General features: G+C 40.1%; 1 protein-coding gene across 8 annotated transcripts in view; it reads left to right on the plus strand.

The window, feature by feature from the left end:
• ALDH18A1 (aldehyde dehydrogenase 18 family member A1) overlaps window positions 1-25,108 on the plus strand; it is a 32,520-nt gene extending 7,412 nt beyond the window's left edge. For 6 of the 8 annotated variants that reach the window (XM_088169494.1, XM_014890670.2, XM_014890673.2 and 3 more), the window contains exons 2-18: window positions 1,869-1,992; window positions 4,657-4,880; window positions 6,344-6,493; window positions 6,584-6,688; window positions 7,954-8,112; window positions 8,667-8,757; window positions 10,481-10,605; window positions 12,965-13,109; window positions 14,202-14,275; window positions 14,925-15,024; window positions 16,221-16,441; window positions 19,145-19,282; window positions 19,392-19,587; window positions 19,734-19,855; window positions 22,160-22,346; window positions 23,238-23,333; window positions 24,252-25,108. In XM_088169494.1, coding sequence (XP_088025620.1) covers window positions 1,899-1,992; window positions 4,657-4,880; window positions 6,344-6,493; window positions 6,584-6,688; window positions 7,954-8,112; window positions 8,667-8,757; window positions 10,481-10,605; window positions 12,965-13,109; window positions 14,202-14,275; window positions 14,925-15,024; window positions 16,221-16,441; window positions 19,145-19,282; window positions 19,392-19,587; window positions 19,734-19,855; window positions 22,160-22,346; window positions 23,238-23,333; window positions 24,252-24,433 — 2,409 coding nt within the window. In that variant the 5' untranslated portion in view covers window positions 1,869-1,898 and the 3' untranslated portion in view covers window positions 24,434-25,108. The remainder of the gene's footprint in view (window positions 1-1,868; window positions 1,993-4,656; window positions 4,881-6,343; window positions 6,494-6,583; window positions 6,689-7,953; window positions 8,113-8,666; window positions 8,758-10,480; window positions 10,606-12,964; window positions 13,110-14,201; window positions 14,276-14,924; window positions 15,025-16,220; window positions 16,442-19,144; window positions 19,283-19,391; window positions 19,588-19,733; window positions 19,856-22,159; window positions 22,347-23,237; window positions 23,334-24,251) is intronic. The other 2 variants (XM_088169497.1, XM_014890672.2) reach the window with 1 other exon arrangement.
• Window positions 25,109-26,088: the final 980 nt, after the last annotated feature.

Genomic DNA, 26,088 nt, shown 5'->3' on the forward strand with positions numbered 1-26,088 from the left:
TTTTTCAATTAAAGAATCCACACTGTCTGACACTTCTCACTCTTCTTGTCTGCCTGCTTCTAGCAAAGTTGTCTCCGGCAAAGGGAAACAGGAGACAGTCTTCCAGAAGGACAAGGTTGCTCTTAGTTGCAAGCAGCCTGTAGTGAGAATGTGAAGTGGTTCTCCAGCAGATCAGTAGGAGCAGCCAAGGAGTTGGCACAGCTTGATCTGGCCAGTGTGGGTCTGTGACATTCTGTGACAACAAAGTGCCAGGTGGAGGTTATTACTATAGCAGGAATTGAAGGTCTGACAGGAGAGGTAACAGGAAGTGTCTGGAGGTAAAACTTCAGGTCAAGTGCCTGTTTTTGTCCCTTAAGGGGCACAGTCTCTAGAGGGAGCTGAAGGGAAACGGGCAGTGCCACTCAGGGTATTTGTGGTGGAAGGGGTTCTGGATAAAGAACCTGGTGTTTGCCAGCTCATGTCGGGAACTGCTGGATTTTGAGCATCTCTCTGAGACCCAGCTAGGACCCTCTTGAGAAGACAGTGTCTGACAGTAGAGGAAGTCAAGGCGGGCTTCAAGGTAGAGGGCTGAAACATGAATAGTGGGAATTATGCAACCCCGGAGGCAGGCGCACGAGGTGCCTGCTAAGAGTTCAAAGGGGGAATGTCTAATTAGTACTCTTCCCAGCTTTAAGCTTACCCTGTTATGAGAAGAAAACTTTGACTACTTGTTTAGTTACATGATCTGCTCAGAATTTTTTGTCTGCCTCATCCTGGCAGTGGCCAGTATTGCCATTTCAGATGAAATACAGAACTGGAGGGACATTGCAGATTAATATTATTAAAATGCCATGCAATGTAAGCTTTACTAGACAAAACAGGAGAAACATGTGCTGGTGGCTGCCTCGTTTAATGTAGAGATGTATATTTTGGTAAGGATTGTAATGAGGCATAATAATACACTGATACAGGGTAATGAAGCTCCTTTAAGTGTTCATGTACATATATGCCAGAACTGTCAGTGCTGTAAATGTCCTGGTATTTGTAATAGCCGTCTTCCAGCACAGTTACTATAAGGTCTCCTTGCCCTTTTTTCAGTGCTTTCTCTGTACCATAGTTTGCGCAGTTTTGTTTGCTTTATTTCAATGGTGCTGGAAAATGGATTGAAAGCAAGTAAAGGAAGCAAAGTTTTGTAAAAGGGAAGGAGAGGTTTTTTGGTTTAAATACTGTCTGGGAGAACTGGATTCTTCTTAATCTCGTTTGTTTCCTTGGTGAGACTAGATGCATTACTTGAACTAGACCTGTCATAGGAAATTGCTAATTGTGTATTCCTTATTTGCTGTGTATTTGCTCTAGTAAATTTTACAGTTAGAAGAATGCTGAGTGTTTTCCGGTTCAGTCAAGTGAAGCTAATGCCAAGTGCTTGGAAATTGTTGTTCTTATTTGTAATCATGGATAAGATCTTGTAATTTGATAGTGCTCAGGGAAAAGTGAATGAGCACATTTCCTATGTTGAATAGGGCTGAGATTCATGAGAATTATAGTAGATGCTCTGTTGTGGGGTGTACAGAGAAGTCTGTATAATCCAACCTCTCTACTTTTTTCTTTTTCTTCCAGGCTTCTCCATGAAAATAATATTACTTCTATCCATTGTGGGTACATTCACTAATAGTGTTTTTCCTTCTCAGGGAGCCATGTTTTATTCTTTACCTTTAATAGAGATTTGACAGCAGGTCGGGAAGAGGGGCTTTGGCACGAGGAAATTGTATTAAATTTCCTACAGGAAAAGAGGAATTGGACTGGGGGAATGGGTGAGGAGAGAAATACAGATGGAAAGTCATTGATATTTAACCAGTTTTCCCCCTTCCTCTCTTCGTTTTAACTTGCAGATATCCTTGATTTGCAGAAGACATCTCAAAATGTTGTGTCGAGCTGCTCTGAGCCCTCTTGTCCGTTCCCCTGGATGGGGCTTTGTGTTACCACCACATGCCATCGCAGTCATTTCCCGTTTATGTATGTATGAGAGAAAAACACACATTTCTAAAATGTTGGTCAGTATGTGTCTGGGTATGCCTATGCTCTTTCCTTTTTGTTGAAAGGAAAATGAGCTCATTAACATCATTCAAAACTTACAGCCTCTGAAGTGAACTGCAGCTGAAGCTCTACTTTCTCAATGCTACTTTCTCTCTTAACTCAGTAATATTCAGCTGGATGTCTGAATTTGTGTATTTTTCTTTCTGACATGTATTTCAAGGAAAAAAAATTAGCTGTAAAAGTTCTGCTGTTGTAGAAGTTCTTTATTTCAACCTCATACATTCCTGGAAAACAAGATCTGATTATATCTGCTCCCCCATCTGCATTTTCAGATGTCTTGAGTAAAGCAAAGAGTAAAACTCAAATTTACTTGGATTAAATTCAAGTGGAAAAGATGCATTCAGGAAACCTATGTGTAAATACATAGGTACCCAGTAAGTAGTTCTTCCCTGATAACCTGATTTAAAAGAGCCATTCAGTGTCTGCTTGATTAGTGGTCTGAAATACAAAAGGCAAGGAGAGATAAACTCTATTACATCGAGAGAGTAGCTGTTAACCATTGCATGCAAGATTAATTTCCCACTGGTCTGTGTATTAACAGTTCTCTTTTATTAATAACTATATGATTTAGATGTTAAAATCTTGAAAATTCTAAACTTTTCATTTATGAGCTGAATCTCTTTTGATTTCTGTATGTGTAGTATTCCTAAATATTCCACATTTTCTGAAGTCAGTAATTTTCACAGTGCTAACTATGAGAAGTTTGTTCCCAAGTATTGACAGTATCCAGCAGTGGAGCAACTCTTGTCGCTTCATCAGTTGTGATCTAAAGCTGGAGTGGTCATTTATCATGGGGATTTTTTTTTTTGTTCTCTGCTGTTCTCTGTTCTCCACGTTTTTTTTCTGTTCAATTCCACTTGTGTATTTTGAAATTCTGCTTCTTTACTCCTGAGAAGCAAGCCTTGTGCAGGGTACATAGAAGGATCTGCAATGCCAGATACTTAAGTATGTTTCATATGTGTCCCTTTCTTCATTAAGGAAGTGAAACTGTTGACAGGTATGTGATATAAAAACTGGAATGCCTTTAAGCCTACTTGTCCAAAACCTGGACTGGATGACTATGTCAGTTCCTCCCGAATTGCATGTGGAGAAAGTTAATGGGCTTGCATCTCCAAAACTATTTTGCATGTGTAATATGGGAGCTGATTTCACATCTCAATCCAGTGTAAAGTAACTAAAAAAGGTAAATTTATGCAGCCACAGAACAAGATTAATGATTAGGACTGTAGTGGGGGATGAATTGAATTCTCTGCTTGTTCAAGAATTATTGTCTTTTCCCTTACTTTTCTTAAAAAAAGTAAATGGTTTCTTTTCAGATACTGGTTATCTTGCAACATCTACCTTCTTGTAACTGTCTAAACCCTGAAGCCAAGAAAACTGGAAATAAATTCCTTTCTGGTTATACTGTGTTGGTTAGGCAAATACTAAATAATACTAAACAGTAAGGTGTAATGCTGGAAACAGCAGTCAAATTGTACTCCTTTGCTCAGTCTTTCCTATGTATTGTAAATTTTAGATTTGCAAGTATTCCCTCATGAAAACTGGGGCAAATGAACTCCTCTCTAAATTCCACTTTCCCTTTTCATATGTGACATGTTAGTACAGCCTTCACTTATGATTAGTCACTTAAACTTCTTCTGTGTATATAATGAGTGAAAGATGTATTTAATTAAAGCATTGTTAAATTAAAAGGGTTTTTTTTATGTAGCACATTATTCATTCCTGTCTTTCTCTAGTAACACTAAGAATAGTAACACTAAGAATAGTCACTTTAACTTATAAATGAATCTATGTATGAATATATGTATTCCAAAGCACCAAAATTACAGATACTGAACATACGAAATATAATTGGGTAACTCTGACCATGACATAGTATTCAGTTCGCTGATTTGTAAAGAAGCCTCTGCATCTTCAGATGATATATTGGTTAGGATTGACTAGAACAGAATAGTTTGTTGTAAGAGACTTAGAGTGGTCACCTAGTCCCACAGCCTGATGCTTCAGGACTGCCCGAAGCTAAAGCACACCATGGGCATTGTCCAAATGCCTCCTGAACATTGGCAGGCTTGGAGCACAAACACACCTTCTGGAGGCCTGTTCCAGGGCTTGATTGCCATCATGTGACTTGGAGTTCGTATGTCTGTTGTGCCCCTTCAATTCTCCCTAGCTGAGCAATGTGCAAAAATACTTGGCTTGGAGATGTTGTAAAAGCTGTGTTTCTTTTCTAACAGTCAGGTTTTCTGTGATGCTTTAGACAGGAAAACTCTCTTAGCTGTATCTAAATGAGGCAAGGCAAAGGAGATTGTTTTTAAAACGAGTCTTTGAGATGCGAGTTATATGGGCTCTTTTACAATGTCTTTCAGTTTGGTCTTCTAGATTCTCAGAGTTAGAGCTCTGTGACCTTCTATACCTTAGATATGGTTAGTGCTGCTCAGATACTCCTGTTTCTCACTTTGTTTTGGTGAATTGAAAGCTAGCTTCTTGTTCCCAGTTACTGGGAAATGTGTATTGTGAAGGGTTAGAAGCCTGAATAAAACACTTAAAACTGCTTGCTTTCTTTCTTTCTTTCTTTATCCACAGATCTGCCTTTCCATAACCAAAGATTAAGGAATGAATCCATCCGTTGTTGGAGCAACATTCCGTTTATCACTGTGCCTCTCAGCCGTGCACATGGAAAACCATTTGCACACCGCAGTGAGCTGAAGCATGCAAAACGGATTGTAGTAAAGCTGGGTAGTGCTGTTGTTACTCGAGGGGATGAGTGTGGCTTGGCCCTTGGGAGGCTGGCTTCTATTGTAGAGCAGGTAATTCTATTACTGAACATTTGTGTTAACTTCAGGTACTCTGTGCTGGATGTTACAGAAGATTGTAGTAAAACATCATAAAATATTGATACTCTTTAAAACAATGTGTTAGCCTTTCCCTTTACAATCCTTATGCTGCAGTACTATAAACCATGTAACTCAGTAAATTGTTTTTTGATGATATGGTGGGTTAATTGTGACTATCAGCCAAGCATCCACACAGATTCTTGTTTGCTTCCCTCACCTCTGCCCCACCATGACTGGGATTGGGAAGAGAATGGGTAGAGCAAAATTAAGAAAACTCATGGGTTGAAATAAAGATATCACTACCTTGCTCAAGCAGACCAATGCCCCGCTAGTTCTTGAGTGGTGGCCACCTTGGAAGACAACCTCCTACGTTTTGCTATTCTGCACCTCTATTACTGTGTGTGATGTTATATGGTGTGAAAAGTCCCTTTGGCCAGTTTAAGGTCAGCTGTCTCTCAGAGCTATCCTCTTTGAACTTTGTGCCCAGCTGCTAGCCTACCTACTGGGATGGGACATAGTGGAACAAGGAAAGCCTTGATGGCTGTGCGAGTGCTGCTCAGCATGGGGGAAAGAAAAGGCTTTGATGCTGTGCAAGCACTATTTAGCAATAGGCAAAACATTGGAATATTATCAAAACTGTTCTAGAACTGAAATCTGAAAGACAGTATCATACAGACCCCTATAAAAAATGTTAACTCCATCTTGGCCAAACCCAGTATAGAGGGAGAGATTTGCACTGTGAGATTTTTGTGCAGTAAGTAAGACATAGCTGGGGCATTAGTTGTCTCTAGCGGGAAGATGGCACTGAAGTATGTGAACTCTGCAAAATGAGTCAACACTTCTGATCACCTGAGCATTTGCAGAGTTCCTCCTGGGAGAAAAGCCTGAAACCTCATTACTTGTAGGAAAAACTGATGGGATCAACTCAAGTACTTCTCCAAAATGAAAGGGTTGTCTTGGTGAGCACTGGACATGTCCTTTCTGGGAAGTAAAGTTAACATAATATATTAGGTTAACGTAAGACATTTAGCTTTGGGGCTTTGAGAGGAATCCAGCCAAATACACGTAAGGAGGAAGTAATTGAAACGGTTACTATTGAGAGTTGGCCTCATCACTTCTAGAATTTGAAGTTACTGTATAATGGTAGCTTTGGGAATTTATGGATTCAAGCATTTTTCTGTCACAAAAGCTGGTACTGTGAAAATAAGATTTATGAGAAGTTATAGATTGCATGCAGTCCTTGGCATAGCTTCCAAGTGGCTAAGAAGGTGTGCAGAAATACTATGAAGGGTGATTGCCTTGCTTTGTGCATCCATAGAGAAATCAAAATGCTTGTGGTCAGTAGGAATTGGTGAGCAAAAGGTTATAGTAGCCAGGACTGTCTTGCTCTCACTGATCATACACCAGGCCCTCTTTCTTATTTCCTTTACTTACAGGTCTCAATGCTGCAAAATCAGGGCCGAGAGATGATGATTGTCACCAGTGGGGCTGTAGCTTTTGGAAAGCAGCGGTTGCGTCATGAGATCTTGCTTTCTCAGAGTGTGAGGCAAGCACTTCATTCAGGCCAGAGTCAGCTGAAAGATATGGTGAGAGGCTGGTGGCACTCCTGCTTTTCCTTGAGTGTTGGCTACTACCTGTTCAAGTCACTGCCTGACAGCCGCTCTTTGTCTTTTCAGGCTATTCCAGTCTTGGAGGCCCGGGCCTGTGCAGCAGCTGGGCAGAGTGGACTGATGGCTCTGTATGAGGCCATGTTTACACAGTACAGCATCTGTGCAGCTCAGGTAAGGCATTCCTTCTTTCCTAGACTGACTTGCTACTTTTGGAGCTTATGGTTGTCACATAAGTGGTAGCTTATGCAAGAGTGCCTTGCTAAATATTTCTGAAATGGAGTTATCTATTGTCAAGATAAAAGGAATATGCTTTTTGTTGAGGTGTGTCCTCTCTTTTATAGCGGGGAGAGTCTGTTAAGATCTCTTCACAAAAGCTGATGTTGATGGTCCAAAGTGAGGGTTTAAAAACCACAAGTGACTAAACTGCGACACATTCTGTAAAGTTGACGGAAGTGCATATCCACACTTCAGAACTTGCTGTCCATCTGCTCTTCTAACCTTTCCAACTTGTGGGTGATGGTATCCCTGGCTGGGGTCTTATACTGAAGGCTGCAACTGTATCAGTTGAACTGCTCCTAAACAGACTTTGCTTATCTTAGATACTCTGAAAATACAGAGTTGCTTTAATTGTAAGGCCTTATTTGTTTAGACACTATTAATCCATTTAGGAGCCTAGCGTGAAATCTTGGAGGAACTTCTTACTGTAATATGGTAGAGCTGATATAGCCAAATAATTATAATATAGCTAAAAATCATTATAGGTCATGCTGGATTGTAATCTTGTTCAAATCTGTAGACAACTATTATTCCTTTGATATAAAAGAATGAATTGCCTATGCCAAGAAGCTAAGCATACACATTGATTCCAAGTGTTCTTGTACGTTTGACTGGTGGAGTTGTTTGCTTAGTTCTCAAATGTCCAATGACAGAGTAAAAACAAAAAAAAAAGATTTCTCCAGAGCAGACATTGCGGGTGTTTTTTGTCTTAAACACCAAGAGAAAGGGGTGCTATCTGCATTCAGGGGACAAGATTGTTTCAGAAGAGCAAGTGAGTTCTAGTCAGTGGAAAGAAAGTTTAAAGCATCCTTTCTGCTCGCTACAAGTAGGAACATTAAAGTGGGAGGAGAAACTGGAAAGGCAGCATCTTGTGCAATCTGTTGAATTGCCTAGGGTCTTAGTAGTTATCATGAGTATCTTTGTTCTGATTATGATCTTTTTTCCCAAGTTAATTATTGGAGTATGTGACCTACCAGCTTGAGATAGGCTATTACAGGCTTCAGTGGAATAACGTAATAATATTGTGGAAAGAATATTTCTCACTTTTATTCTATATCTTTTTAAATGGGGCTTTTGTTTCTTTAGTGACCCGAAAGGCATGACTTCTCTGTTATGATGTGTTAATACGTAAGTTTATATGATTTCTCTTTTCCTTTTAGATTTTAGTCACCAATCTGGATTTCCATGATGAGCAGAAGCGTCGCAACTTAAATGGAACATTACATGAGCTTTTAAGGATGAATATTGTCCCTATAATTAACACCAATGATGCAGTTGTTCCACCTCCAGAGCCAAACAGTGATCTGCAGGGGGTAAATGTGGGTAAAGTATTGCGGGGGAAGGGGTGGGGGGTCCTGCTTGCAGATGGTGCAGCACTAGTGTGTACTAGACTAATGCCATAACCAGGGACCTCTGAAGTCTACAGCAGGGAAACAAAAATACAGAATTAGTACATGGACAAGAGGGTACTGGAAGACTGTGTTGAGTTGTCTGTATTTGGCATGATACAGTGTTGTGGGATGAAACCAGGGCAAAAATTGTCTCCTTTACCAAAAGCAAGCATGCCTCTTCAGGTCATCTAATCCAGCACCCCTTCTCAAAGCAGTGTCAGTTAGTGCCTCTTGCCCTGTCACTGGGCACTAAGGTAGAGAATGCAAGTACTGATGACACTGCTTGTTGTTTGGATACCACTTTACTGAAGCATATGTGCTTTCACACAAACATCACCTTTGAAGTTTCTGGTGGGTGTGAACAAAGTAGCTCAGAAGGACTTGTTAGTGCTGAGGTAGATTTTTTTTTTTTTTATGTTGGCACTAAATATTTCTTAGTTCTTGACACTATTCACTGCTTCTGATATGCATGTGTATTGCAGGTAATTAGCGTGAAGGATAACGACAGTCTGGCAGCACGACTGGCTGTGGAAATGAAAACTGATCTCTTGATTGTTCTTTCAGATGTAGAAGGTTTGTGAGTAATTTCTTTAATTTCTGATTTTAGTGAAGCACATCAGATCGTCAAACCAACCTCTTTTCCTGTTTTACTGATCACTTCAGTTCATCTCTTCTACAAATGCAATTGCAATGTACTACAGTAATTCCTTAAGTGTTGATGCTGTGGCATTAGCCAAACACAGTCTGACACACTGTTGAATCTGGGTGGGTTAGAATGAATGTGAACCTGAGACCTATTCCAGATCCCAGAATACCACATGTACTATGGTACCTCTGGTGACTTCTCAAAGTTGTATGATAGTCAGGAATAGTATGCAGGATAAAAGCTTCATGTCTTGAATCAGGAGTATAAACCAAATACTCTTCTACAGTAGTTTGTTTCTTCTGGCAGCAGGTTTGGTCAGTGAATTATTGGTGTACTGCAAGTCCTGGTTATTGCTTTCCGGATACCTGGGTCTTGCTAGCTTTTTCTGTCTCACTTACTTTTAGCTTACACTGCTCTACTATTCTGAGCTGTGCTGTTGTGATATAAGCCTGTCACCTATGAATCTTGAACTTCCTTTTCTAGAGAGAGGAGGGTAATGGGTACAGTTTCAGATCGATGCAGTCTGTATCACCTTAAGTCACATATTCTTCTCCTCCAGATGGGCTTCTTGTAGTAGATCCTGGCCTTCAGTACATAGGCCCTGAGAAGGAAAGAGATTTCTTTCCATAGGCATAGTTTCTTTTAGCAGATACAGCTGGGTTTCATGGTTAATTCTAGTCAAAATGACTGTCTTAGAGCAACTCAGAAAAGCAATAATCGTAGGAGTTTGTAAAAAAGCCCAAAAACCAGCACACCCGTCCTCCAAGCTTACTAATTCAATGTGACAGCTTGTTTATGGAAAGATGTCCTCTACTTCCCAACCTGTCAATGGCGGGCACAGATAGACTGCACTTGTGCTCTCTAATTTGTTGTGGCAGTATTTGTGCACATATAGAATTTCTGGGAAGTGTAGTGGTAGAGTTGAAGTTTAATGTTAGTTAACCAAAGTGTCGTTAAACTCCAAGTGTAGTGACATTGAATTACTTGATTTTAAAAAACACTAATAAGAGTATGTCTCTGTAGTGTTGTGTTCCTTTGTAGTAGAATTCAACAGTTACCTTTTTTACATGTTTCTGAAATGCCTGTTTTCTCACTGTACCACCCACCATTCAAGAATATCATATGAGTCTCTGGTGACGAGGACTATTCTTTGCCTGTTCATTTGGGGGTTTGTGTATGTAAGCCCTGATTTTGAACATCTAAAAGTTGCAAACTGTCTGAAACCTCAACCAAATGCCATTAGCTCCTAACTCGCTTGCTGCTATTAAGCATGTGGGTTTTTGGTTTCTTATTTTTTAGACTTTCAATAAACCTATAATTTTTGGGTCTGCCAGTTAAGAATTTTGTGCTTTTAGTTCTACAAATAGAAGGGTTCAGTGGAAGTTTTGAATTCTCCTCCCAAAGGAGGATTCCTCCTGCTCCTGAAGTGGAGCACAGCTTTTTAGCCTCGTGCTCGTGTTGGTTGTTTTTTTTTTTTTTTTTTTTTTTTTTTTTTTTTTTTTTTTTTTGTTTGTTTTTTTTTTTTTTTTTTTTGTGTTGTTGGTGTTTTTTTTGTTTGTTTGGGGTTTTTTTGATTTGTTTTGTTTTTCTTTTTTCATGAGTGAACTTTGGACATGAGGGTATATAACTGATTTTTATTATTTATTTCAGGACTCTTTGACAGCCCGCCAGGGTCTGATGATGCAAAGCTTATTGACATATTCTACCCAGGAGACCAGCAGTCTGTAACATTTGGAACCAAATCCCGAGTGGGAATGGGTGGCATGGAAGCTAAGGTAGAAATAAATATGGAGCATTTGCTTCATAATCAGAAAGGAAAGGGAGCTGCATGAGATGATTGTGCTTTGTGCTGCTGTTCAGGTGGATCTTGGCAGGCTGCAGGAATGGGCAGGCAGGAGCCTTAGGAGTTCAGTAAAAGGAAATGCTGAGTCTTATGCCTAGGGACACTGGTATGGGCTGGAGAATTGACTGCCTTCAATGCAGATTTAGTGAAAAGGGCAAAGGGGTTCTGGTAGACACCAAATGGAATGTACACCCACAACCTGGCCTTTGGGCAAAGTGGGCCAACAGTGTCCTGGTTGTATGAAAAAGAACATAGCCAGTAGGTCGAGGAAAATTATTACTTTCATCTACTCAGCACTAGTGAAACCACATGTGTTAGAGCTGCATCTGGTTCTAGACACTGCAGTACAGGAAGGACATGGCATGCTACAGTGACACCAACAGAGAGCCATGAATATGATTAAAGAACTGGAGGACTGTCACGCTAAGAGAGGCTGAGAGCTAGGATTGTTTACACTGGAAAAGAGAAGGTTTGGGTATAAGTAGCTGAAGGAAGGTTTGGAGAAGACAGAACCAGATTGTTCTCAGTGGTATCCAGGGAACATACAAGAGACCATGGGCACAGAAAGAAATACAAGTGATGAAATTGAAGTGTAAGAATTTTACAATGAGGTTGCTGAAGCACTGGAGCAGGTTGCCAAGAGAACCTGACTGGATGGTGTCTTGAGTAAGCTGCTCTAGTTGACCCTGCTTTGAGCAGGCATTTGGACTATATGATTTCCAGGGATCCTTTCCAGCCTCAGCTATTCTTTGAGTAGCCCGAAATGGTATATGGGTTCCTTTTGCTTTTCTTATAGGTCGATGGGGATTGAAAAGAGCAAGTTAAGAATTACAGTCCAGTATATTTTAAAAGGTGACATTTGGAACTGTATTTTAGTGTTTTAAATTAAAATAAGAGTCAGTCCTCAATTCTTTATTATATGATAATTCAAAGACTTTGGGAATTCCTGTCTCTTAAATCTGATATGGCACCTCCCTCTCCTTTGAGTTTGTACAGTGTACTTCTGAAGGATATATTGGTGGAGACCAAGGTACTTCAGTTTTTCAGTGAAAGATTAGTGGAGGTGGGAGGGCTAATGTGTTTTAGTGCTGTGTACAGTCAGGTGGTCTCAGTATTCATTGCTGTGAGTACATAAACATGGGTGTGTTGTGCGACTTCAGCATATGTCTCTCATGAGGCTGAGATACAAACTGCTGTAGTATTAATTGCTGCGTGTTTCTCTGGCATGAATCTGGAAGGTTGTCTGTAAAAACCAAAGCAGATCTTGACTAAGCAGGAAAATACCAAAATAAAATTCTACACTAGTTTTGTTATTGATTATTCCCTTTTCCGAGGAATCAGGTAAGGCACACTCTTAAGTATCAGAGCATGGACTGGAAGGTGGCAAAAGGAGGAGGCATTTGTAACTATGGCATGTACAAAGCTTATTCAAAAATTACTTTCCCTTATCTGGTTTCTAGGATAGTTTAAACAATTCCAGGTATTGAAGGTAAAGTTACCAAGGTCAGAGAGTACTTTTATTGTAAAAGTAATAATCAGTTAGAGTTAACTTGGTGTCTTTTGAGTCACGTAGAGGCAAATATTGATGCAAGTGTTGTAACAAAAATTTGCTACGGTTGAGAAGGTAGGTGACATTTTTTGAAAAACCGTAGGGTCAATAACAGAAAACAGATGGTGGCTCAAAGAACAAATCTCAATTTTCAGTGTGAAATTTGAGCAATAATGAAGCAGCTGATGGTCTTTTGGTAGCCGAGTTTAATGTCATAGGCCTATCTGGCATTTGTCTCATAGTGACAGTGGACTGTAATACTAAATTGTAGAACTGTATTAAGAAAGCATAGAAGTGAGTAAGCAGAGAAGGTTTTGCAATTAAATAAATGACACATAATTAAGTATAGTAGTGGATAATATTGCCTATACCTTGATTGGGAAAAGAAATGAAGGAAACCACTGGCAGTACCTCTTCAGCAGGTAGCATCTGGGATTTGAAAGAAATCATGTTCTGCTCAAAAATGTGCAAAGAGGAAAATCTTAGGACCAGTCAGTGCACAGGGATTTCAAAGGACCCTTACTAATGAGCTAATCCTGATGTGAATTTAGCATGCTGTTGAAGGATTAAGCAAATGTCAGTATTCCAACACTGAAGTTCAGAGATTCCCGAAGTGAGTTGAATGCTCTTTGAAAGCATAAGTGATCAATCTGGACATTAGAGTGGACCAAGGAGTCTTGTTGAGAGTGGTGATTCATATAGCCAGTGAATCTCTTGCAACTGGTTCTGTCCTTTCCTGTAGGTGAAAGCAGCTCTGTGGGCCCTGCAAGGAGGCACTTCAGTAGTGATTGCAAATGGAACCCACCCAAAGATCTCAGGTCACGTCATCACAGATATTGTAGAAGGAAAAAAAGTTGGAACTTTTTTTTCAGAGGTAAAACCTGCAGGTGAGTACAGAGTTAATGTGTACCTTAACAGTTGTAGAGATTTCCTGAAAAACTAGAGTTAAAATTTGTCTAGAGCTGTGCAGTAACAGGGAAACCACCTTCTGCTTGCAAAATAGATTTTGAAAGGTATTTTCTAAAGAAACTGCTGAATTCCCTGCTCTTCTTCCCCCTAGCTGACAAACTGGTGCATCAGACTTGCATTTGAAGAGTGCAATGAGTAGAGTAGAAGTTTTGCCTTCTGTAGTGTTACAAGTTATCAGCAAGTATCCATGATTTCAGTGTGAAAATACGGATATAGAATGTACTGCTGAACTACGGTAGTGTTTAGATTTTTTTTTATCATTAATTTCTTTTATGACTCAGTCTTCTGATATGGTCGGTAGAAATGTTTTCATGCCACTGCATTGCTCAAACTGTGTAATAATTGCTGGATAAAATCAGACCAAAGATCCATCACCTTAGCAGAATAGATACTGGAGTGATACTTTTGACTTGCACTTCAAGCCAAGTGAATTTCTTTGTTTATAGTAATCCTTAATGGATTTTTTGTATAAATATGTGAAATCATCTTTGAACGCACTTGGTGTCATTGTGCTCAAGTGCCTTTTTGGTTAGCCCTGCTATAATAAGTTGATATCAGCAGTAAAGCTTTTAATCTTGTGATCCCATTCTGAGTCACAAATATGGTAAGTCGCTAAAGTCCATCCCTGTGGATTGTCAGCTGGATACCTGAACTTTTCAAAGTTTGCCTCTTTTCTTTCAGTAGCCTACTATGCCCTAGAGACTTAGCTATTCTGTTGTTCTTTTGTCCTTTGTCAAGTCCTTTTGGTACATGCTGCACACTTATTGTGACATGGAGACAGAATCTTTGTGGTGATTATGTAGGGACCATAACAGTATTTTTGTGTCAGGTACAGACTTCTCTGTCTTAGAATACAACATTTTTCTTGAATTTGTCCGTTAAAAACTGTACCAGCTTTCATGCTCTGAACAAAGAATTGGAAGATGAACGGGCTAGTGCTCACTTCTTCCTATGCTGTTACTTTGTAACAAATATGCATATGCATAGCATATTTTTGGGTTTTTTTGCAGGGCCTACTGTAGAGCAGCAGGCTGAAATGGCTCGAGCTGGTGGCAGGACCTTGGCGGCTCTACAGCCTGAGCAGGTGACAGAACAATATGGACAAATTTTTAATACTGTGCATGTGTGGCAAGTTTTGCATTACAGACTTAAAAATAAATGGACCACTCGGGACAAGAATCTATTATTTCTTTGCCAGATCCTTTGTTTGTATTGTAGCCTGCTTAAAGATGAGAAAAGCAAAAAGATCGTGTTCCTTGGGGCTGTGAAGTAATATGGGCTTTCCTGTGGGGTTTATAAAAATTTTGATTACATCAAGTAACACAAGAAGTGAATTGTGATCAAAGCTGCTGAAGAATTGACTGGAATAACTTGGTCCATTCACACCTGTGTGGTGCTTAGCATATACAACATGTATACAAAAGTGGAGCTGTAGACAATTACTACTCTGCAGCTGCGTGGGTATGATGTGTTACAAGGTGCTTTTGAAGGACATGAGTTTGGTGAACAAGACTGGGTAAGGAAAGCAAAATAATAAAAAGCAAGGTAAAGGCTGAAGTGGTGTTTGGTCTTGTCTTTCAATGTGATGCAGGCTGGAAAAATCAGCTGGCCAGGTATCAGGAGAGTTAAGATAGTGAGAAGATGTGGTCAGCATAAATGGACTGTAGGAGCTGCATGTCAAACAGCGTGGACTTTGAATAATAAGTCAGTTCAGAAACTGTTTTCTCTTTCAGAGAGCAGAGATTATTTATCGTCTTGCTGACTTACTAACGGACCAGAGAGAAGAAATTCTCTTGGCAAACAAAAAGGACTTAGAAGAGGCTGAAAATAAAGGTACTGTTTCAAATCCTTCCATAGTAATACTATCATGTTGGATGTCTCTGGACCTCAAGAGGAATGAGCAGAACTAGGATCTTCTGTCACCTGGGATTGGGCAATATGTCTGACACACATTATTGAACCCAGGACTTTGAGAGCTTGTCAGAGTAAACAGCTGCAGCCTCCTTCATTGCATAAAACAGATGCCTTCATCAGAGAAGATACTGAGGCAGAGCAAAACACCAAGTGGTGTATTGTAAAAAAAAAACCAAAAAGAATGGAGCAAATATTTCTGTTACTGTCATGCATAAAGTGAGTATTTTCTGGGCTGGTTAATGTAATGTTTGATTCCTGAAGGGAAGACTATCATCTCTACACTTAAATTGATGCTTGCCAAAGCATCACTTGTCTGATTGAGGAAGGTTCTGTTTAGGTGGCTCAGATGAAACCCATTCTTCTGTGTTAGACTGATGAATTCATTGAGAAGCTGGAATTCAGATGTGTACGTGTTGTGTTGGCATAGCAAATACATGAAAAGGACCCATCATGAATTATGTTATTTTATATCTATCTATCTATCTATCTATCTATCTATCTATCTATCTATCTATATATATATATATATATTTTATATATATATATATTATGTTAATATATTATTATATTAATACTCTGTGGAAGTCACCACTGACCAGAGTATTTGACGGGACATTGCTGGGTTAACTTAATGTTTGAACATGTTCAGACTGGAAAGTTCAAGTTATTCTTGCCCAGTCTGCACAGAAAATGTTATGCATGTGTCAGTGCTTTGCTGTTTCTGTTTGTAAAACAGAAAGATGAAATTACTTCCTGGACCTTCCCTTGCAGATATATTGCAAGGGTAGAAATTTGTAAAATATTCAGTCATGCATTCAGTATATGAAATAGGACAAACCTATCTTTCTGGATGTTGGTGGTTTGTGCGGTTGCTTCATGTACAAAGCACTTAAACATCATTAACTGAAAATGTGGTGCCTCAAATCATTACCATATTTGAGGGGTTTTATTGTGACTACCAGACTTGATGCTGTGTATTTTTAATCTCAGGTAGATTACTTGCTAGGGTGTGGGAAATACCTTAATTTTCCTTAGGTTCAGCACTCGTTTAAGTCACTTCTGCTTGAGCCTAGGAAGACCAATCTATCTTCAGCACAACTTTTTCTTTCTTTTAGGGAGATTAGCACTCCCTTTGTTGAAACGCCTAAGTCTGTCTACTTCAAAGCTGAACAGCTTGGCTATTGGTCTGCGTCAGATTGCAGCATCCTCGCAGGACAGCGTCGGCCGTGTAATTCGGCGAACTCGAATAGCAAAAGACCTGGATTTGGAGCAGGTGACAGTGCCCATTGGTGTCCTTCTCGTCATCTTTGAATCGCGTCCTGACTGTCTTCCACAGGTTTGTAAGGAAGGTAGATTACACTGTTGGGTATTTCTGTTGGCGAGCAAGCAAGAGACTACAAAAAGTATTGTTTCAAAGGACTCTTGCTTGGATTCATCTACAATCTATTGTATTGGCATCCCTGGTTTTATGCAGAGATGTTTTCAGAACTTGCTTCTGCAGTGTTCAGTTAATCATTTGTCTTACGCCAGGAATAAGGCAGGTATGTTAAGGGCAAATGCCTTCCCCTGCAGCACTGTGTGGAAGTGTTGCTGTAAGTAAATGCTGTTATAAAATGCATGAAAATATGGGTGCTGAACTAATGTTGCAGAGGCAACATTGGTCTTACTTTTTAAATCCCAACTACTTTACTGAGCAACTGAAGTAGATTTTAAAAGGAAAGCAAAAAACCTCCTTGATTAGCAACATTTTTTCCCACAATTAACATTAAGTATCTAGGAAGCTTGACTGAGGAGTTCTCTAACATATGAGCAGGTGTTTGAGTAGAAAATGTTGAGCACAGCTGCTTTAAGAAGATGTGAGACTCAACCAGTGGACAGCTTTGTACTTCATGCCAGATTTTTTGTGAGTAGTCCCTATTTCACAGTGAGAAGGAGTATGCTGTAAGAAAAGTTCCTGTGAAACAAAAAGGCGCTAGTCTCCCTTGACTACAGGCTCTATTTGTTGCAGATAATCAGTATGGTACCTTTCTGAATTTGCATCTGTCTTCCTGGACTTGAACCCAGATCTCTTGCCTTGCATAGCTGATGTCTTCCTCTTTCTGTTGGCTGTATCTTAAAACTTAGAGCGGACTAACTCCTGCTGGCTTCCCTGCCCTGCCCTCCTTTCCCTTGCTTTGTTTAACAGACTTAGGATAACTTGTCTTGGTAATTGCTTTGCTTCTTGCCAGCCTCCTGTCCTCATACTCATATCAGTCTTCCTGATGAAATTTCAGAGGGTCATCTTTGATAACTCTGCATTTGAATTGCGTGATTTCTGTCCCATCCTGTACCTGATAGTAGGGGGATTTCTGATTGAGAGGAGCAGCTCCCTCCTCTTAGTTTACTACTGCATCTCATGCTTGGTTGGGTTAAGATTTAATAAGTTTCTAGTGGGCATATGCAAACAACATGTTTGCTTCAATAATACTAATACTTACAGGGTGAAATTGCAAGCATCCTTCAGAGACTGTTTTGTATAGATTCCACCATGTCCAGTTGTTGCTCTGAAGTATAGTCATGTTTTACTAGTCTTTGAGACTGAACCATTTTGAAACCCCTTACCTTGTGTTCTACTTTTAATCACACAAGTTTTGGATTTTTGTGTGTTAATTCTTAGTATTTTTTTTCTTTTCATTTTTTCTAACCAGGTCAAAACCTTTCCTTTAATCTTATGCCTTGTTACTTAAATAAGCTTATTTGTTTAGTTTTCCTTTGGGGTACTGATCTGGAGGGGCAGATGCTTAGAAAATACTTTTAAAATACAATCAGATGGCTTTTTAAGGTCTAGTTATAAAACTTAAAAAGACACACGATAGTTATGTAAGGCAGACTTCCCAGACGGTTATACTTCAGTGTGTTTTTCTAAAGTATTTCTTATTTTTCAATATTGTTTTCAAATGAAGTAGAATACCAAGCATTGTGATTATTATTTCCCATTTGATACTAGAAGGGGAAAGATGTATCTGGCTGGTTATTTCATGAATCAGGATCTAGAGTCTGCCACCAAGCTAATTTCTTGTTAGGTGTGAGCCTGGCTAATTTTGTCATCTACATCTCGACAACATACAATAGATACTCCAACGAGTGTAGGTTTGGTGATGATATATGCAGGTGATGACAATGATATGTATAGTCTTTCCCAGAAGATAGTAATACAACAAAATAACTTAAAATACTGGGTTTCTTTATTCTAGAGATTCTGGAGAGGAGGTGATTTTGTTTTCTAAAGGAGTGCATGCTTTTAAACTTTTTTTTAAGTGGGTGGAAAAATTGTGAGGCCATTGTGAATGAAGTTGGGATGATGAATACAAAAAAGGATAAAAAGTAAAATAGGTCTAGAAAAAGAGCTTTATTGCGTCTGACGTACTCTGAGGTACAAAAGAACAAAAACCTCTTGTGTTGCTGGACTTTAATGGGTGAAATCTGACACCTTAAACAGAAGAGCAGCAGTATCTATCGGTTTCTTCTGGTGATAAACATGGAAGCAAAGATGATGCTGGGCCTATTGTCTCAAAGTCTTTTTTTCTCCACACTTAGAGCATTACCTATTTATAACCGCTGTTTTAGACAGCGTGATGAGAATGTTTTTCCTTCCTGGAGGAAGAACGTATTTGCCACTCTCTACTGGAATGGTTAGGGACAAGAGTCATTGCTCCTAAAATGATTCTCCTTGAGGTAATTGCACACACAGCAATCCAATTCCTGTGAAGCCCTATGTCCATAGTTTCCTTTGACTTGTTCACTGTAGTCTCCCCTTGGCAGCAATACCCTGAAAACCCAAGTTTGCTCCAGCAACTAGGACATTTAATTTATGGAGTTAAATGTGCTGCTACTTGTAATGGTTTTTCAGAGCCAGGAAAAGAAAACTGTAGATTAATATTGAGTAAATCAACTGAACAAAAGATCCTGCTTTTGTTTGTGTTATTGGGTGTTACTTTGACAGAAGAACCAGATTACGTTTAAGGGGTTTTTTTTCCCCCATAATAAACTCCTTTGACAGGTGTCTGCTTTGGCCATAGCCAGTGGAAATGGCTTACTGCTTAAAGGAGGGAAAGAGGCAGCACATAGCAATCAAATCCTTCATCATCTGACACAAGAAGCGCTCTCTATTCATGGAGTCAGAGATGCAGTGCAACTGGTAAGTTCCTAGAGTCAAATCAACTATTTCTTTGCTATGGTATGTATAAAAAGTGTGGGCAAAACTTGAGAGTTCAAACTGTAAACCATTTGTATTGCAACTACCACAGGTGAACACAAGAGAGGAAGTAGAAGATCTCTGCCGTTTGGATAAGCTGATAGATCTCATCATTCCACGTGGTTCATCACAGCTAGTGAGAAATATCCAGAAAGCTGCTAAGGGAATCCCAGTGATGGGACACAGTGAAGGGATCTGTCATGTCTTTGTTGACACGGATGCCAGTGTTGAGAAGGTCACAAGAATAAGTAAGCTATGGGAGGGTGACTTGGATCTCATGGGTATAATTGAACTTTGGAGTATGCAATGTAGTTATGGTAATTTATAATTTATGTAATATCAAAAATCTTTGTTGTAAATGTTATATAACCAATTATCTACTCTTAAACCTCAGTCAGAGACTCAAAGTGTGAATATCCTGCTGCCTGTAATGCTCTGGAAACTCTTTTAATTCATCGAGACTTGCTGAGAACCCCATTGTTTGATCAGATCATAGACATGTTGAGAGTAGAACAGGTTAGTTACTCATACTTGTCTTTTGTTTTGTGGTTTTTGTCTGTTTTTTTTTTTCTAAAACGTTAAGAAGCATTTGGTCTGGCTGGTATAGCCCTGTTTACATGGCATAATACTTTAGTTACCCATATGTGTCTTTGTACACGTCAGTGAACTTTGCTTCTCCACACAGCATCAAGTGTTTCTGTAGAAATGATCTGAAAGCAGCTTATTCAGCTATAACAGCTACAGGCTGTTACTGGGATACCTTTGCTATATACTTCCTTGTATATAGCAAAAATATTCTTCTGCCATAAAAGCATATACACAGCCCTTTCTCTGCCCTTTCACATTCAGCCAGATGCAAAGCCACATCTTCCTGAATCTACTCACTTAGCTTCTTACCCAAGTAAATTCCCTTTTTTATCCTTTCTAAATTTGCTTCATACATGGGTTTTAAAAATTTTCCTCTTGCATGTCCTTTATTCCCACCTATTTCCCTCCTGGTATGCCAAAGGTTATCAAAAGGCCAGCATACTAATTAGTTGTTTAGATGCAAGCAATGTTTTTTCAGTAAAGGTAGCAGAGGTGCATCAGGAAGAAATAGCCATGACGTAGTATGAATTTCACATAAATCAAGGATTTTCACACAGTGATGTGTATTTGACAAATAGAGTGCACAGGCAGTGATTAATGCAGAGGGGTCATACGTTTTGATGATGCTAAAAGGGTTATAATAAAAGAAGCTGATAAGTAGTCAAGTAGAAAGTTCTCAATGTTTGGGGCTTTTTAATGTCTTGTTTAGTTGTTTCTTGGGAAGGGTAGAGTGTAGGGTAGATGTTTGTATTTTGGATGGGAGGAATATGAGTACTAGTGCATTTCCACCATGAACCCTAATCCATCTCCTTATACAGTGGGGAGGATATTACCTCTTGCCTAATCTGACCTGACAACAAGAAACATGCAAATATTGGGCAGGGTTATACAATTAAAGTAATTTATAATTGCACAAGAAAATGCTGGTTTCGTCTTAAAAGCCTTCCCATTTAGTAGACTTATACCTTATTTCCCATTTATGCTTGTCTTGTCAAAATTTCTTGTGTTTCATTTGCATGGAATTTCTGTGCTGTATCTGTTCTAAATGATCTCTCATTGTTTAGGTGTTTTGGCAGAGGTTGATAACGTGTTAAAATCTTCTTTATAACAAATGAAAAAGATCTGTGTGTTTTTTGGGTTTTTTTTTTTTTTTTTTTGGACCCAGTAACTCCTTTGTGTCTGAGATGTGTTTCAGAGAGGGCTGGTATCAGTTTATAAAGTGAAAGGATAAAAGTCATCCAAGATCTTAAGACTTCTGTAGGTGGAAGCTTGAAAGCATTCCTTTCGTTATTCTCTGCATCACAGTTGCTGTCTTAAAACAAAGGCTGGCATGAGTATGATAACTGTTTTCCTAGCAGTGCTGTATTGGCCTTTTCTGCCTGGTGACTAAGTGATGCAATTGCTTTCAAGAATTTTAAATGAGGTCCTGAATTAGGAGCTTGTCATGGTAGGTAGCCAACTTAGCATGTCAGTTATTGTACCTTGTAGCTAATTCACCTATGTGCCAAGTTTTCCAAAGCATATTTGTGTATCAGGTGTATTTTTCTTACACTGCCTGCATGTTGTGGGTTAACTCCACTCACTGGCTAAGCATCATCCAGCTGCCTGCTTACTCTCCCCTGTTCCAAGTGGGACAGAAGGAGAAAATTAGAGCAAAAGCAAGGAACCTTGTAGGTTGAAAGATAGCTTGATAAGTGAAGGAAAGAGAAAGAAGAAAAGGGACAAAGAGGAGGAAACAACCCAGTAAAAAAGTAAATCCCAAAACAAAACTAAAAACCCACCAGTCCCCCAAAACACCCACAAGGAAAAGCTAATTGCTGTCTGCCACAAAAAAATGCCCAGCCAATCTCTTGAGCAATGGCTACCTTCTTCAAAAACCCCCTCCCCTCAGTTTGTATTGCTGAGCATGATATTATATGGCATGGAATACCCCGTTGGTCAGTTCTGGTCAGCTGTTGCCTGTGTCCCCTCCTGACTTCCTGCACACTCTATCTTCTTGCTAGGGGCACAGAGATGGAGCGGGGGGGGAAGAGAGAACCTTGATGCTGTGCAAGCTCTGTTCAGCAGCAGCCAAAACATTAGTGTGTTTTTAACACTATTTTGGTCAGAAGTTCAAAACATAGCACCACAGGGACTGCTATCCATCCCATATTGAGTACAAGAAACTACACTTTCTCCTGAAAGGCTCTGGTATGGTCAGTAGCCACAAACAAAATGTTTCTGGTGTTGCAGGTGAAGATTCATGCTGGACCAAAGTTTGCATCTTACTTGACATTCAGTCCTTCAGAAGTGAAATCTCTGCGCACAGAGTATGGGGACTTGGAGTGCTGCATTGAGGTGGTGGACAGTGTTCAAGAGGCTGTTGAACATATCCACAAGTATGGAAGTTCCCATACGGATGTTATTATCACAGAGAATGGTTAGTGACCAGGCTCCTTTAAGCTGCTGTTTTGATTTGACTGCTAATTCCTGGTGTTAGTGCAACTAGCTACACTGTAGTAGTTTGTCTCTTGGGTCTGTGCCAGTTCGAAACCTTACTAGAGCTGTGCCAAGACAAAGGTTGACTCTCCAACCAAACCAAGCCCACAACTTCTGAGAATCAGCTGCAGTTAAGGTCATGTTGATCTGTGGCTGGCCAGTGTGAGTCAAGTAGGCTTCTGTTTCTCTACTTCTTGCTGAGCTTAAATGGATCTCACTAAAAGGAATGCATTTGATACCATAACCACTGCCACAGGACCTGGTGAACTAGTGATTTACACTGGAAATAGAGTTGCTCTTGAATGTCTGTCTTGTTGCTAAGAGCTACTGACCTCCAAGTTCATACACTTACATGTGGTATTTCTGCATTGTAGTTCTCAAATATTACCTGCAATAGCAATTGAGTTAAGGATTTCTCAGTATTTGGAGCAATTCCATGTTTGAGACTAGTGGAGAGCTGACTGTAGTGTAACTGTCTCAGTTTGAATGACAAATGCTGTTTGGGGCAGCTGTTGTTTCGCCTCGGTCGTGCAACTAAATCTCTCTTTGACTAAACTGAGTAGAGTTGGAGTTGGACATCTTTTTGATTTTTGCTTTTCCTCATCTTTGTGAGCTTCTTCTAAGATTTGCAATTGTGACTACTTGATAAGCATACTAGGCGGAAGGTAAAAATGAGTGTGGCTTAGCCCAGGCTGTTTAAGTACTATCTGATAAAGTTGCATATGTGAAAGTTATATTGTTACATGTGTTCACTGTTTTATGCTGTGTTTATTGGAATACATGATCTGTTTGTATGTAATGTATTTTATTTTTGTCTCTGCCTCTTTTGCAGAGAAAACAGCAGAGTTCTTCCTCCAGCATGTGGACAGTGCTTGTGTTTTCTGGAATGCCAGTACCCGATTCTCTGATGGCTATAGGTTTGGACTTGGTAAGAGGGAAGATATTGCAGGATTGTGACTGCAGAATTTTCTGTTGTGTGAAAAGTACGAACCCTGAAAGATAGGAGTATTCTCTTAGCTTACTGTCTAATAAAAGGTTTTCAGGAAAGGTACTGTACAAAAAGTTGAAATCTAGAAATTTCATCGACACAAAGATGTTTTGGATCCTTGGAAGCTCTATTCAATTGCAGTGAAGTATACTGAATACATATAGTGATAGAACAATGCAATACAGAACGTGAAACTGCTGAACAGCTTTCCTTTTGTTTCTCTTTCTAACGATGCTGTAAAGAGTGCAATGCTTCAGTCCTTCTGGGCAGATTGAGATGCTGTCCAGTGTGCCAGTCCTGCAGAATTAAGTAATGAAGGGCAGGAACCAAACTGAGTATCGATTAAATAAACAGGTGCACCTACTGTGAATTGCAGAAGACAAGGGAAACATTCCTTGATGAGGTAGAAAATCAGAAGTCTCCACTACACTATTACTGTATCGGCTGGAACAGTGTTCCATGTGACTAAAAAATTCCAGTTGTCTTCCAATACCTCCTTAATGTGATAAAAAGGGACGTAAGATCGTAATCTTTACTAGTTCAGTTTTTGTCCTTTTTTTAAGGATTATGCCCTTAAATCCCTCTAAAAGCAATGCAAGCGGTACCTCTCTCTCTCTTGCATCTTTCTTTCTAAAAGTAATTGTAGCAGCCGGAAGTATAAACATTACAATTTATAATGTAATAGTTAATCTCCTCGAGCTTCTCCATCAGGTAAATGGAACTGCTATTTGGAGAGGAGCAGAGATTGGCAGGTCTCTGAAAGGCAGGCAGCTTTTTTACTTAGAGGTGCGAAAACATTTAGTATGATGTGAACATCATCAGAGGATTAACCACCTTTATCTTGGGTGTTTCCTACAGGTGCTGAAGTGGGAATTAGTACTTCACGTATCCATGCACGTGGACCAGTGGGAATTGAAGGACTCTTAACTACGAAGTGGTTGCTGAGAGGGAACAATCATGTTGTTTCTGACTTTTCAGAGCATGGGAGCATGAAGTATCTTCATGAAAGCCTCCCTCTCCCTCAGAGAAATGCCAACTAAAAACACTGGGGAGAAAACCCAGGGGTATAATTTCCTGAAGATGTTCAGGCTTCAGGATAATCTCTGGTGAAAGAGTTTGTTCTTCATCCTCAGAAACATTATCCATGGTCATTTTGCGGTACAATGAATTAAAAATGATCCCATCAATGAGAAATTCCCCCTCTCTTTCAGTTTCCTTAGACTGTATCTGCAAACCGACCTCACTTCTCCCAAAGACAGATTTTTTCAAATCATACAGGTAACATAAGGAAGAATATCAGTATTGACTACATTCCTTTTTTATCCCGGTGCTCCCTGTAGCAAATATGTTTGGTGGTGGATGGAGCTTAATTTTTTTTTTCCCCTAAGTTTTGTTTTATTCAAGTATCTGTTCTGTAGAACAGACTCAGTAGTTTTGGTTTGAGGGTTTTTTCCTTCAGTCTTAGGATCATGGCACCTTTTGAGGGCCAGAAAGCTTTATGCTTAATTTCTTTGTATTTGATCATTCTTGAGATAGTGGGACAGATGTTCCAAATGTATAGTAAGCTTTTGACCAAGAAACCTTTTATATCTAATTCTTTGTATTGTTGACTATTGTAGATAAATTACATAATTGTCAGCTACATTAATTTTGTTACTTATTTGTATCAAAGGTGTATTTTTCTTCGGTTTTATATAAAACTTACTCCAGCAGCACTTCGATGATGGCTTGTTGAGAATGAAGCTCTCCCCCTGCACTAATGCTTCCCGTGGTGCACGGCTGGTGGCCAGAGCTCCCCGCCAGCTGCAGGAGCTCTCGGTTCGGTGCCGCTGGGGGGTCCTGGAGTGCTACCACCCTGTCAGGGCACCGTTTCCTTTCCTGTCTGCTGCTGTCCTGGCACGGGTGGTGGACACACTGTGCTTGGGATGCAGTGCTGCTGCACCCCTTTCTCAGTCACAGGGGCATCACGAGGGGCATCACGAGGGGCGTGGGGTGTGTCTCCCTTCTGAGCAGATGCCGAGGGCCAGTGAACATGGGTGAGGCAAGTGAGACCCCTCAGTAGGTGTGGATGGCTCCTGTTCGCTGAAAGTGGCACCGCAGGGAAGCTCGGATTGGCACGGGGGGTTGCAACGCAGAGGCTACGAGGGGGGCTTTGACTGGTCGTGAGGGCCATGGTGCTGTTGCAACTACGGGCAGTGCGTGCACTCGGCTCGGGGTGCACGGACAGCAGGCGGACCCCAGAGCAGGGCGGTGGCACTGAAACCTGCCTGCTTTGGCTTGCTGGAGAGTAGCAAGGAAGATGGCTTCAGAACCTTGTTCCTTCAAAGTGAAGGTGAGAGAAGGTTGCTGAGGGGCGAGGTCTCTGGGGGGAGGGGGCAAAGTTGGGAATTACAAAGAGGGGTTTAAAGTCACTGTAGGGGAGAGAGTTGTTCAGGAGCAGTGTTAGGACTATGCCCTGGAAAGCAGTTTTCAGCATATACCTATGTTGTGTAAACTCTGTTAAGTCTGTCTTGTGCATTGTACACTGTACCTTCCTCTGGTCTTGATGTCTCCGTAGCTCTTAGTGATCACTAGGCACCTTGGTAGCCCTCCTGTGAGTCTCTATGCATTGCCACATCAGCATAGTGCCTGTCGATCCTTTCTTGTCTTGTAATTCCAGCTTAAGGTGTGGATCTATCTGGCGTCTGCCATATTG

This window comes from Sturnus vulgaris, chromosome 8 (genome assembly GCF_052056855.1).
Source record: "Sturnus vulgaris isolate bStuVul1 chromosome 8, bStuVul1.hap1, whole genome shotgun sequence".
NCBI classification, from domain to species: domain Eukaryota; kingdom Metazoa; phylum Chordata; class Aves; order Passeriformes; family Sturnidae; genus Sturnus; species Sturnus vulgaris.